Source organism: Blennius ocellaris, assembly GCF_963422515.1.
Source record: "Blennius ocellaris genome assembly, chromosome: 20".
In the NCBI taxonomy this organism is placed as follows: Eukaryota; Metazoa; Chordata; class Actinopteri; order Blenniiformes; family Blenniidae; genus Blennius; species Blennius ocellaris.
This window is the reverse complement of record NC_137669.1, coordinates 11,537,054-11,550,005: the sequence shown is the minus strand read 5'-3', so window position 1 is coordinate 11,550,005 and position 12,952 is coordinate 11,537,054. Positions and strand designations below refer to the sequence as shown.

The 12,952-nt window shown below is 41.4% G+C and overlaps 1 protein-coding gene across 2 annotated transcripts in view; it reads left to right on the top strand.

The window, feature by feature from the left end:
• vps50 (VPS50 subunit of EARP/GARPII complex) overlaps window positions 1-12,952 on the top strand; it is an 87,687-nt gene that overhangs the window by 73,589 nt on the left and 1,146 nt on the right. For both annotated transcript variants that reach the window (XM_080515476.1, XM_080515475.1), the window contains 4 exons: window positions 3,689-3,837; window positions 5,481-5,577; window positions 6,818-6,976; window positions 10,127-10,248. In XM_080515476.1, the coding sequence (XP_080371602.1) occupies window positions 3,689-3,837; window positions 5,481-5,577; window positions 6,818-6,976; window positions 10,127-10,248 (527 nt within the window). The remainder of the gene's footprint in view (window positions 1-3,688; window positions 3,838-5,480; window positions 5,578-6,817; window positions 6,977-10,126; window positions 10,249-12,952) is intronic.

Sequence of the window (12,952 nt, the reverse complement as noted above, 5' to 3'; positions counted from 1 at the left end):
TTGATTTGATTAATTCAAATGACAATTTACCTCCTCTGTTATTGCTTGGATAATGCATGTTAAATATTTTATTTTCATATATATATATATATATATATATATATTTCTTAACGGCTGTGATATCAAAGTGAAACTGAAAATCTTTTGTTTTGTTCCTCTACGACTACCATTCACATCCAAAAATCAAACGCAAACCTCACTCGTTTGTTTTTCGTCAAATACCCACTGCTTCACATGTGTGTGCATGTTACTGTGAGCCTTGGTGCATATGGCTCACAGCCCGGCTGCACAAAAAGTTCTCTTATTGTGATCCAAATTGTAAATCACTGTATTAAGACACAAGTACTAATGGCCTTTCTGGATGAAATCCATCATTACTGCATATTTTTATTGTTGGCTATGGTGTGTGTTTTTTTTCCCTTGAAGACAATATTTTTTTTTAGTTTTAACTCGATACAGCGACCAACAGGAATGATTTTGTCTGTACGATGTTGTTGTTGTTTTTTTTTCGTATTTTTATCAAAACAGGAGAAAACTAATGACCACCAAATTGTTAACATGTTATCACTAGGATCACATGGTTTCTTCAAACCTCAGGACATAATAGATTTTCGGCGGCGGCACTCTGGTGTAGTGTTTCACACTCTTCACTCAAAGTGACAATCTTCCTGATTTGAGTCTTGGGGTTTTCTGTTTTCTTCACACTACTCCAAAACCATACATTTGAGATTAGTCAGTGTCCATTAATATTCATTTGTACTATAAGTTCATTTTTTGAAATGAGTAGAGGATCACCAATGTTAGTGACTATTCATATATTTTATCTTGCTCCGTTTTGTTTTTTTTAACTCCATAGATTCGCATTTAAATGTGAATGTTGGTTTACAAGTTTATCAAAATGTCCTAATTCTTGAAAGCACTACCAGATAAGTAGGACTAAGCTCATCACTTACTTTAAAAAAAAAATTATATATGATGATCTTTACTGAGGATGTCATTTGAATCGAAGTTGAATTTCATTCAAGTTTCCGGCCGGTCGATAGAAACGGTTCATATTCGGCGGAGCTGCTTTTAGGAGAGATACTTCTGGACTGCATCGGGACGCCGTTCGAGTAAAAGTGATATAGTTCAGACGTTAATCTTCCGAATGGATTTCAGACTGGTAGTGCTATCTGGAGGTGTGATTCAATGCAGAGCGATAAGTTAGAAGCTGTGGAAAGGCTGTGGTTATCGCATAGGAGGAGACGGCGTCTTTGTCACGGGTCAGAGTCATAAATTGTCCACCGGGCTGAATACTTTTCATGTTTGCTGCAGTGTGTATGCTGGGCTAACGTTGTTTAAGGAAATGTCTGTCAGAAGCGGGGAGTATGTCCTCTGTTTGAAGCTGCCTCATAGTCAGCACTGATAATTCGTCTTTTCTCACTGAATGGACGTTCGAGACAGTTTTCCGCAGCATGTCGGCCTTTCATCACACTAAGTTTGAGGCTTTATGAATTCTTAGTGGCGGCTTTTCACATGAATGCTAAGTCACCCGGCCATTTTATTTCGTTTGCTTTGATTTGCACCATGATTCTTATTTAGAAAATTGCTCATCCCCACTTTGGCGACTGGAGTCTCAATTATAAAAGCTTTCCACTGCTCACCTGGAGTAATGGTGCTCGTACACAATGTCGGAGCGAGATTGCACTGGACTGCAGTGTGGAAGTGGACGATATGGTACAGCATTAATAGCTCCCATTTGTTCATTAGCTGTGCGATTGCTATTGATCTGCCCGAGGCAGTTTTCATGGAAGCTTTGTAGCATGTAGACTGCGAAGCCAATCTGATGCATTATGCCACCCAAGGCACGTTTCATAGGAATAATATAATCTGCCCTCCTGTGAAGAAGCTCAGTTGCTTCTTATGCAGATCCACATTATTGTGATTGATGGGGCACGAGTTGAAATCTCTCGCTTTCCATTTCAGTTGTTTTTCAAAAGGTGTGTGGGAATAAATCAGGAGGAAAATGAACACTGCTGCAAAAGTAGTGGTGTGGTCAGCAGAATTTCACAGTGTGTAAGCTTCACATGTACATCTTCATTGTGGGCATGTCAAGTTGACTGTTGAAAAACCGGAGACGGCAACTTGCACATCAGCACTACTGAACAAGGAGTTTAGGGTTTTTTTTATGGTTAATTTAGACCAAACATAAATACTTGCATTTGTCTGTGTGTTTTTATTCAAGGCGTATTCTAAACTAAATCTTTAAAGCCAATGTAATTTAATCACAACGTGTCCCTCTGTTGTAGCTTTTGTATCCAAACAGGGAGTTTTTTCTGGACGTGACAATGATCTGTATACGAGTGACAGTTTGGACTCACATGGCCTTTGGAGAAAAATGTTGAATCCATCTATTAAGTGCTGCGAGCCACATTAGGATATACTTTGCTGAAGTGTTCGATTTTTTTTTTTCTCAAAGCAATAACATTAGGTGAGCTACCATCAGATGAGCTTCTATAAATCTCAATGCGGAAACTCATTCTCCCTCAAATACGACAGAGAGCCGAGTTTGAAGTCATGCGAATAAACAACATCGTTGACATTTGTGATCAAAAAGAAAAGGTTATGTGCAGCATTGTCAAATTTCACAGTGAAGTTATCGAACCTCAATGCTTTAAAGAAATAAATCTGACCTTTAGGTTTTTTTTTTAACCATTAAATCAGACAATGAATGACATTACTGTTTGAAACTTGGCTTTGTAGATGATTGTACAAATCTGGGTTTATTTTAATGACGATTCCTCTATATAGAATGAAGTCCTGCCACTTTGAGTCTGACTGTTCGGCCCCTTTAAATGACTATTTTGATGGTGCCTCCTCCCCAAAGAAGAACATAAGAAGACACCTGACAAAGTTACCTGCCAGTAAACATGAAGAAGCTTCTTGTGACTCCAGCTGACTTTGCTTTTCTGGACAGAGTTTCTCAGTTTGAAATGATGTAAAATTAAAAGACAATGCATTTCTCAAGCTTCAACTCTTTCAACTTCAACTCTTCTCTCATTAACGGACTCATTAAAAAGGTTCCGTCATGCCAAGAGAAATATTGGCATGGCTGTGACCACCGTTGTTGTGTGAATTTGAATGAGTGCATGTGATTGAAAGTGGAAATTCCACTGAGACTACTAAAGTGGTGAAAATGTGCAATATGAGTTCATTTACAGAATAGATTCATCTCTCTTTTTTCTCGGCCATTTCTGAGTTAACCTTTTATCAGCCAAATGGTAACTGGTATATATGTCTTTATGTTAGAGAAGGCTGTTATTTTCAAATTATCCCCAGTATAAGCATCAGTGGTCGACTTCTATGTTTTTAGCAAAACATCTCCTTTTCTCAGTTAGTGCACCTTGATGATCCACACCTTGGAATATGAAGCACTGTGCTTGAACATGAATACTGTACATAGAAAACTACTTGTTGATATGCAGCTAATCAATCAGCAACACCTTTTATGAAGTGCCTTACGAAGGGTTACACACACACTGGGTGTTTCGCTGAATACCTGCCTTCGTACACGTTTAATGTGTTCTCTCAGATGAGGGGAAACGCGAGTTCAATTAGAAATGGTAATGGGCAAAATCAAACTATGCATAATGAATGCAGATTTCTGACTCGGCATGCTGACTCCTGCATTAATCTGTGCTCCTTTCAGGAAGCTGTCGGGGAGAGTGCAGGAGTCCACGGACCCACCGAGGACAGAAAGGAGAAGGTGCCCAGCCCCCACCTCAGCCAGCTGGTGGTCCTGACTAACAGTGGGACCCTGTATGGGCTGGCACAGAGGGTGGTGGCCACCGAGTCCCTGTAAGTCGTATCAATCAATTTAACGCTGTGGAGTTTTGTCTGTTCCAGTCCGTCCCTCAATACAACATGCACTCTTGCAGAGCTCGGTCAAGCTGTCGGCTGAGCTGACCACTTTTTGTTCACTTCACAACTGCTTGATAATGATGGCCGGCCCTGGAAAAAATGCTGAATAGGTTTCCGACAAAAACTTCCATGTATCAGTAGCAGGCGGCGAGCTCAGGAGACTAATGAAAGGGAAAGAGCCGAAGAGTAGAGGTGATGATATTTCTTCAGTAAAGAAAAGGAAGGATTCTCCCGAGAGAACGAGATTCATTTCGGGCCGAGCTGCATGAAAGATTTTTTTTTTTTTCCTTCTTCTCTCTTTTCCGTCTTTAAAATTATAATAAAAGGAAGCTCAGCGAAGTGTGCCGCGTGGCCACCTCTGACACCTTCAGCTTTCCTTCAAACACCCCCATTTGAAGTTGTTTAAGATTAAAGTGGACAAATCTATGAAGTGTGAAGCTCATTGGTAAGATCTCGATGAGGCGGCCATCGCGCTGCTGCTCATCCGTCCAGCTGTCGTCCGATTTGCACGAGCGTAATCAGATCACTGCAAACTGCAGGGTTTGCTGTTTCTGCTGCCTTGCTGCTGATGCAAACACGAGCCGTTCCAGATCATCTTAATGTGATTAACGTGGATGGGAAAAAATTAATTAATTAAAAAAACAAAGAGCTGTGAGTTCCTGCACAGGCTTTGTGGCTGGTGTGGACAAACAGTCACACACTCACATTAAGAGTCACCAGTTCACCTCAAACTCATGTTTGTGGGCTATTAAAGGACCGCACACACACAAAGGTCTCCAGCTGTTGTGTCTGGACTTTAAGCCAGGTGCCATGCGCTCGCTCAGTTTTCAGTTAGTTTAACACTTGAGAGCCTTCAGAGCCATCGATCTGCCCGTCTTTATTTAGTCGGTGCTGGATACTCCGTGGAACATGGGTATTAGTTTTGTCTGCATTGATTTTTTTTTTTTCTTTCTTCTTTATTTATTTTCTTCTGTATTTCTCACTTCACTACTTCGCTGGGTCCCAATATTTTGAGGAAAATTGAAATCCATTAATTTTACAAGCTGCTGCTTCTATGACACAAAATAACATTGTGCCTTTGAAGGAGGGACTTTATAAAGGTTTGGAAGTCGGTGTTGGTTTAAGAATAGAGATAACTGAACATAATTAAATGTGTGACAACAGTCAAGTCTGTTTGACTTCATTTAGAGCCACAATGAATTAATTTGCAGGATATCATTGTGTGGCCGTCAATGGAGGTTTTACCATTTTACCAGGTTTTACCAAAACTCAGTCTTTGTAGAACTATAAAGACTGAGCTTTGCCTGTTTTGTAATGATATTTACAGTCCAGTTGTGCTTTGGAAGAAAAAAAGCATCAACCACTATAATAATAATAATAGTCATCCAGTGTGATTGACACGTCCAAGCAAACCTCAATCAATAACAATACAAGACTTTGTGAAGAAGCCTGTCACTGTCAAGTAATACAAAAACATGTCATAATCACTTTTGTTATACCAGTCCATTTTTCAAAACATTTGATAGCACCTCTGCACTGAATTATATACTCATTTTATATACTTTTTTTTTTTCCTTAAGTGTTTTTCTGGCTGAACAGTTTGAGTCCCTTCAGTCGCACTTGGATATGATGATGCCTGCAGCAAAGAAGCCGTTCCTGCAGCAGTTTTACTCTCAGGTATTGTACGCTTTCTGCTCCAAAGGGACAATTCCCCTGAAACGTTGTGATAACTGATTATCATGGGAACATTGTCTGCGGAGGTTACAAGGAAACTTCTCTGTTCAGTGGTACTTAAATGTCTGTTAGAATTTGATTTGATAGCAGTTGTCACTTCAGATTCAATAGAGAGCAATATTATAGAGATGAAACCGGTAATAATCGTATGAGACACATTTCACAGTCTGATGGATGCTTAAATCAGTTAACCAGCTGTAAGATATCATATGTATAAGCTGACTATTTGGCAAGCATCTTCATGCGCATGTTTAAATTCAAAATACAGATGACATAAAGAAAATAGTTGGTTTCATAGTAATTATAGCTCTGGTCACAAATGCAGATTTGTCAGTTAAGAAATTAACAATACCAGTCCATATCAGTTTTTCCATTTTGTAAAATCACAAAACACTTATTCGTGAAGCCTTTAGGAGCTGAAATGGTTAAAAAGAACCTTTGAATAAACTTTTCATGTGTCCATCTAGAAACGTATTATTGTCTACTAGTAGCTTCAAATATTTGTGTTTTGGCTTTTTTTTTTTTTTTTTTTTACTTCAATACAAATTTCTTGTGAATGTGTAGCAGTTTCTTTCTTCTGTTGCAGATTTCAGCTCTGTCCAATGGTTTTCTTTTAGTTTTTCCATTTTGTCCTCCTCCTCCTTGTCGTCCTCCTTTTGTGTCACTGTTTGTGTGCTTCAGGCTTTTACTATTGTCAAAGACCTGAGACTGTCTCCTCAGACCGAGTCTGTGTCACATATGCATTGAGTTTTCATTCTGATGTGTTTCCTATACATTTGCAATCACTGCGGTTTTGCATCGTAATGACTTTTCTTCCTGTTCTCCATCTACAAAATGGTGAGACAGTCATCGTCTTGCAGACGGCTCCTTTATTTTTTTATTTCTTTGTTTTGTCAACTTGACATTTGAAATGTTCAGGTACAGCGGCAGAACTGTTTTCCCCTAAACAGCCGATGAATGTCATGTCCTTGTAATTTCACTCTCAGACATGTTAGTGCAATTTAGTGTTATATAATGCGCCGCATCGTTTTTGTGTACATGTGCGATATATTTATATACAAGGAAAGCATCAACTGGCGGCTTCATTGCTTTTTACTGTACACAACATGTTAAAGAACATGTCATGTCATGAATACGGCACATCTGTAATGCACATCTGTACGTCCTTTCTCTTCGTCTGCAGACTGTGTCCACAGCCAGTGAACTGCGGAAACCAATATACTGGATCGTGGCCGCCAAGGCCATCGACTACGAACAAATGCTCCTGATGATGGCCGGCGTTAAATGGGACATTCGGGAGATAATGTCACAGCACAATATATACGTGGACGTCCTTTTGAAGGTAATGTACTCGTAGAAAGTGTTGGCTTTCAACCATTATTGATCAAAGAACGAGTTGAAAATTGGTGAAAATATTAAACTGCCAACCAGATTCAAACATGACTTTCTGCTTATGGAACAAAACAAAACAAAAAACATTTTTTACCTTTAATTTTACCAGGAAAATGTATTTATTTATTTATTTATTTTACGTGCGCAAGGTAAATATTGAGTAGAATCTTGACGCTGATTTTAGTTCTGACTATTTAGTCTTTAACACTTAAAGGCCTTTTTTCCTGTTTCAGGAAGTGCAGTCTCACAAACTGAAAATACATCATAAACATTTTGTTTACCATTTACTATTATCACAAGGGATATTAATTGATATTATATTATCTTATCCTCCACCCTTTGGTCCCTAAAGTAGTAATATCTGGTCATCCCATCTAATTGAAGCTTGGAGCTGCTGCTTTGTAGAACCTGGAAAACTCTCAAAGTAAATTTGTCGCAGTGCTGCTCGTTTACCATTAATTTCTTTTGCATTCAACTTTTGTTGAAAGGCAGCAGACATTGCTCACATTACAGAGCCATCGCCTTATTGAGGTAGTTCCATCATTTATGCCATTAAAAGATCAATATAAAGAACGAGTCCAAAGCTGCTGGGCTCTTTAAATAAAAGCTTTTTCATCTCGTCCTTCCAGTGCCTGACTCCATGAAGGTTTGTTGCTTTTCCCTAAACAAACACTTAACTCAATGCTTTTTTCAATGCTATACTCGCAGCATGTAAAAATGAGCAGGTATAGATTTTTGCTTTTCCGATCGTGGTGTTTTTATTGCGCTCAGGAAATACAATCGAAGTTCTCCTTCGAACATCTGCCGATTGGATTGCGCAAAGCTGTGAAGTTCACTGTGGCCCCTCTTTAGTTTTGAATCATTCTGAGACCTTTAGCATCAATTATTTGGGATAGGGTGAATAATTCATCTCATGGGTGAGCTGCTAAGTGCCACATGCAGATTTCCCCCGAAGTTTCAGCTTTGTTAAAGACGTATGAGCTCGCCGCTCGCAGAAGTATTTTTGGAAGTAAAAGTTTTCCACTAAATGTGTGTGTGTGTGTGTGTGCGTGTGTGTCTTTATGCGTACTAGCTGTTTCGTCCATTGTAAATTTTGCAAACGCGGGAACGGGGAAAGGAAGCACTGCACTGGCTTCCTCGCTTCTGACATTCGGGGGCCAAACAGTGGTGCGAAGTCGTGACGGGAGCGGCACGGAGCCAAGACAAATCCCCATACATGCATCAGCATGTCTGAGAAAGCTGCTGGCTGAAGCGCAGATGTTGTGGAAACGGAGAAATAAATACGAGCTTCTCCGTCACAGTTTAGTTATTTGTGTACGGGAGAAGAACTCGAACTCTCATTTATGAAACTCCATAATGGCTCATAGAGTTTTGCCTGGCTCACACTAATTTAGATTTTGAGCCAAAGCGCTGGAGAGGAAAGCCTCGTGCTTGAAACACCTCAGTGTGTCAAAGCGGTGCAGCTGATGGACTGACATGGCGCATATCGTAGCTGCTTTCCCCATCAGGTGCTAATAGCCTCCCCTGTCAGCTTGTCAGACACTCCTAATGCATATGGTTTGTATTATGTGTTCGCTGATTGAAACGAGAGTATTATGTTTTCCTGTACTGTCGGATATTTTATTCATGACTCCAGGTTGATCACGGGAATTCAACAATGGCGCTGATTTGCATATAAAGTGGCGGGGAAATGCAGAAGCCCCACAATGCCCGCATTGACAAAACGCTATGGTCAGAAACCGACAAATTATTAGACCCTTTCTGTACAAATAAGATTTCACTTCTGTATGTAAAATTAACAGCACGGCTGGCCCGAAAGTTGCAATTCATAATTTAAGTTGAAATTGCAAACCCCCACGAGAAAACTACTCTGAGATGTGATGAGTACTCCATCTGTACTGCATTTCCTGCAAACAGCGACATGATGACATATCATTGCTTCCATAACGGAGCAGTTCAGAGCTTTGTAACTGGAACTCCGGTCCGCGGTAAATTTTTACAGCTACAAAGAAACAGCGATCAAAACTTGGCCTCCTGTTCAAACACTGTTCTACATCTTAGTACTACATATCTCTACATGTTTTATTTCTAGAGGATTGAACTATGCTACATCAAGTATGATTCATTCATTCATTCATTGTTTGGTCTAACTTATTGACCCAAGACGTTAGAAGATCCTTTAATCCTCCGGTCAGATGCAAAGTGGGGCCTCAATGGGACCACGTACATCAACCATCCATGACTTCCCACGGCTATTTGCTGGTCTGTTGGTTCCATATTTTTCCATCTACCCATCCCCGACTCACTCACAATTCTTCCACTTGCCAATCATTCCCATTTCTGACACATCAGTTTCAAGGACAAAATGTCCACTTGCTGCCTAATGTGTCCCAGTGCCATGATACAGAGATTGTTGGTGTATCATCCGTCAGTGGTCTTAATATTATGGCTGCCTCTCGTATGCAGTTGTTGGTAAAAGGCTGAGTGGATTTGAAGAGTGTTAACAGGCTGTTTGCACTTTAATTCACGGGGCGTGTGCAAAACCAACCGCACTTCTCCTGCGGATTCTGGTCATATTTCTTTCTTTCTTTTATTTCACAAACTGCACTTTGCTCTCCATTATTTCAATATTTTAAGCAGTTCGGACCACAAAATCATTGCGCTGGCCTTGAAACAGTGTTGTTGAAGTTGTACAACCAACACATGCTGTAAGCGGCTCATCGTGGCCTCACTTGATTCATTTTAATATATAGACATTATATTGAATGACCGAAGCTTTTTATTGAAGGAGACCTTGGATGGTTTCTCTTTCATGCAGTTTATAGCAGAAGATGGACTACTACCTTTGAAGCCAAGTGTGAGTCAGACAAACTCCATTCATCTCCAACTCTTTTTATTCAGCTGAAGTGTTCCAGTGAGATGTATCAATGGTGCATTGGCAGTTTTTTCTCCCTCGGATTTTCCCTTTTAAAGCTAAATATGAGCAATTATTCCAATTCTGTAAAATAACTGACTGAATAATCAAGCTCAATTAATAAGGTAGCTATATCTGCAATATTTTTCAAACTCTTAACCTCTGCTTTTCCCTCGACTTCCACAGGAGTTTGAGCAGTTTAACCAGCGGCTGGGCGATGTATCCAGACATGTCCGAATCCCCCTGCCCGTGTCCAACGTCCTGTGGGAGCACTGCATCCGCTTGGCCAACCGGACCCTCGTGGAGGGGTAAGACACAATCCAACACAACGGAGCATCATGCTTTATATTATACCATATAATCTACTTGTCTTACAGGAAAAAATTGAGATTGCAACAGACGCACTAAACCATATGCATCACATTTTTTGTCAGTACTTTGAAAATATCTCCTTAAAGTCATGGATAAAAGCTGTAAAAGAAACCTTCACTTGCATTTGATGGATGAGTGACGGTGGTGTGACAGTGTGAATCGAGGTGAAGCTTTGATTGACAGGTTTTTCCACAAGCAGGAAAAAGCGTAGCTCAACTCTTTTTGCTCGTTTCAAATCAATACTGATGATATTTTCCCATTTTGAAGCCTTGGGAGAGTGAGCCAGCCACATACCAAATATAGACGTTCTGATCCTATTGTTGGTCGTTGGACCTTCCATCTCTTCCTGTCCATGTGTCCAGTGTACTTGAGCAAAGCCTCACTGCTCTAACAATGTGATGTCATATCCTCAAACAAGCCTCATCTTAGAAATCAGGAAAACTTTCAGTCGGTAAAAGTTGGTATTTATGATTTAGTAATAATTTGCATGTTAAATGTTTCCCAGAAACGAATCGGCAAAGCATAAATATATGTGAAAATAAAAAAAACACAGATTGCTTAATCCGCATTTCAGAGCGATGAATTATTCAGTGTGGTGGTGTAAGTAAAGCCGTAGAACAGTGCTTCACTGTTCAGGACTGAGGGGTTTGGAAATTAAAGTCCCCAAGTCTTGTCTGGTTTTGTCAGTCTTCCTCACTCAGACAGATCTTCTTCCTCTCAGGTTGCAGTCTGAAAAAGTGCCGCCAAGCTCGTGTGGAGTCCAGAAACCACACGGAGTTACTGCATCATATTAGCCTTTCTCGCTTCCTTCCTTCGTCTGTTTCCCTCTCCGTGTTCTTCCCGCGGTTTTACCATCTGCTTATCAACACTTCTTTTTTGCTCCCCATGTTGTCGAGCGAATAGAAGAAATAAGCTGTGATGGAGACGAGTTCAGTTCCTTTGTTGGTTTGACTTTTCAGGAAGTAACTCTCAACTCTTCCCACCTCCTTCTGAATAACCCGACACAGGCCACTCACACAGACCGCAAAAATGATCTCGACACATCCCGTGTAATGCGTTTCATGGCTTCCCTCCTTGTGAGGCAGAGATTTGGAGCGTGATCGGTGACAGAATATAGAAGAGCACCTGCAGCCCTGCCGTCTCCTCGCTCCAGGGCTGTGTGGAGAATGGTTTTGAGATGAAGCCGTGATGAATCCAATCGGATAGACGTTGCCGAGTATTTGTTTTGTTTTGTTTTGTTTTTTTTAGTCCCACGCGAAGCAGGGAGTGAACTGCTGGCAGTCGTCACGAGGTTCCACGAGGCTGGTGACGTGGCCAGAGTCATCCTGGGAAACTCATTTAAAACAGGCTGCCCGGAAAAAAGGTTCCGAATCGATGTTTGTCAAGTAGTTTATGAGTAAGAGTGTTTGGTATTAAGCAGACAGCTTGCCCTGATCCGTCGGGGAGAGAGAAACATGTTTACCTCCTCACACTTTGACCGAGCTCTTTTCCTCTCGGTTACGTAAGGGAACTTTTGAACCCCTTCCAGTGAGCAAATGGCCCATTACCACTGTGATGCTCAGCAAATTTAAGCTGCTGTTGCAGACTTCCACTGCCTGCTCGTCCCCACACACACACACACACACACACACACACACACACACACACACACACACACACACACACACACACACACACACACACACACACACACACACACACACACACACACACACACACACACACACACACACACACACACACTGCCATCCCCGCTGGCACATTGAGACGGACTGGTCGTATTTGTTTGTTTGTACTCCAGCTCCCTCCGTCCGTTCTTCAATTTCTCTGTCCAATGCTCGTCTCCCTTCAGAGGCTCGTAGAAAAAAGCAGGGAGCTCAAACGCTCGGCGCCAAAGTCTGGCAGGGCCGACGGGAGGAGACAGAGCGAGGTGATGAAAGAGGGAGAGAGAAGGTGAGGCAGAAAATGGAAACAGAAGAGAGGAAAGTTGAGGTGCGAGACGGGGGGAGTTTACAGAGAGCAGAGCTGCCTGTGTGGCGTGTTAATGTACTGGAGATGCCACAGACGCCGATCTGCCAGTGGACGACGATCCCTGCTGCCAAACACATGAAACACAAGTAGACACACAGACACACACACACACACACACACCAAAATGAATGCGTACTTTGCACACATTCACCGACACGAGGCAGACAGCTGTGTGGAACAGCTCCACTTGTGCTATATTGTGTTGTTCCCTTTTAGAAAAATCTCTGGACGCCTCCAGTTCCTTCACACTTTCCCGCAGGTTTGCTTTGCTTAAATCAAATTTTCAGTCTCGACGTCTGAACCAGAGTTTCCGAGCCGTGGACCTCGGGGATGAACAACCGTGTGTCGCAGCCTCAGCGCACCTGAATGAGATTAATGGCTCACCCCTTTGAGTAGTGGAAGGCTGGAGGCGTGTTCACACCCGTCAGATGAGAAGTTTTTCTTCTTTTATTGAAGTGTTTGCTTATTTAAACGAGTCTCCGTACAACATCGAGACAATCGCTGCCTCAGAAGATGCCGGGCTTCAGAAGCATCCGATTATCGAAGCAGATTGAAGCTGACAGTAGAGGAAGATCTGCTGTTTGGTTCTTTGCTCTAGAAAGTTGACCA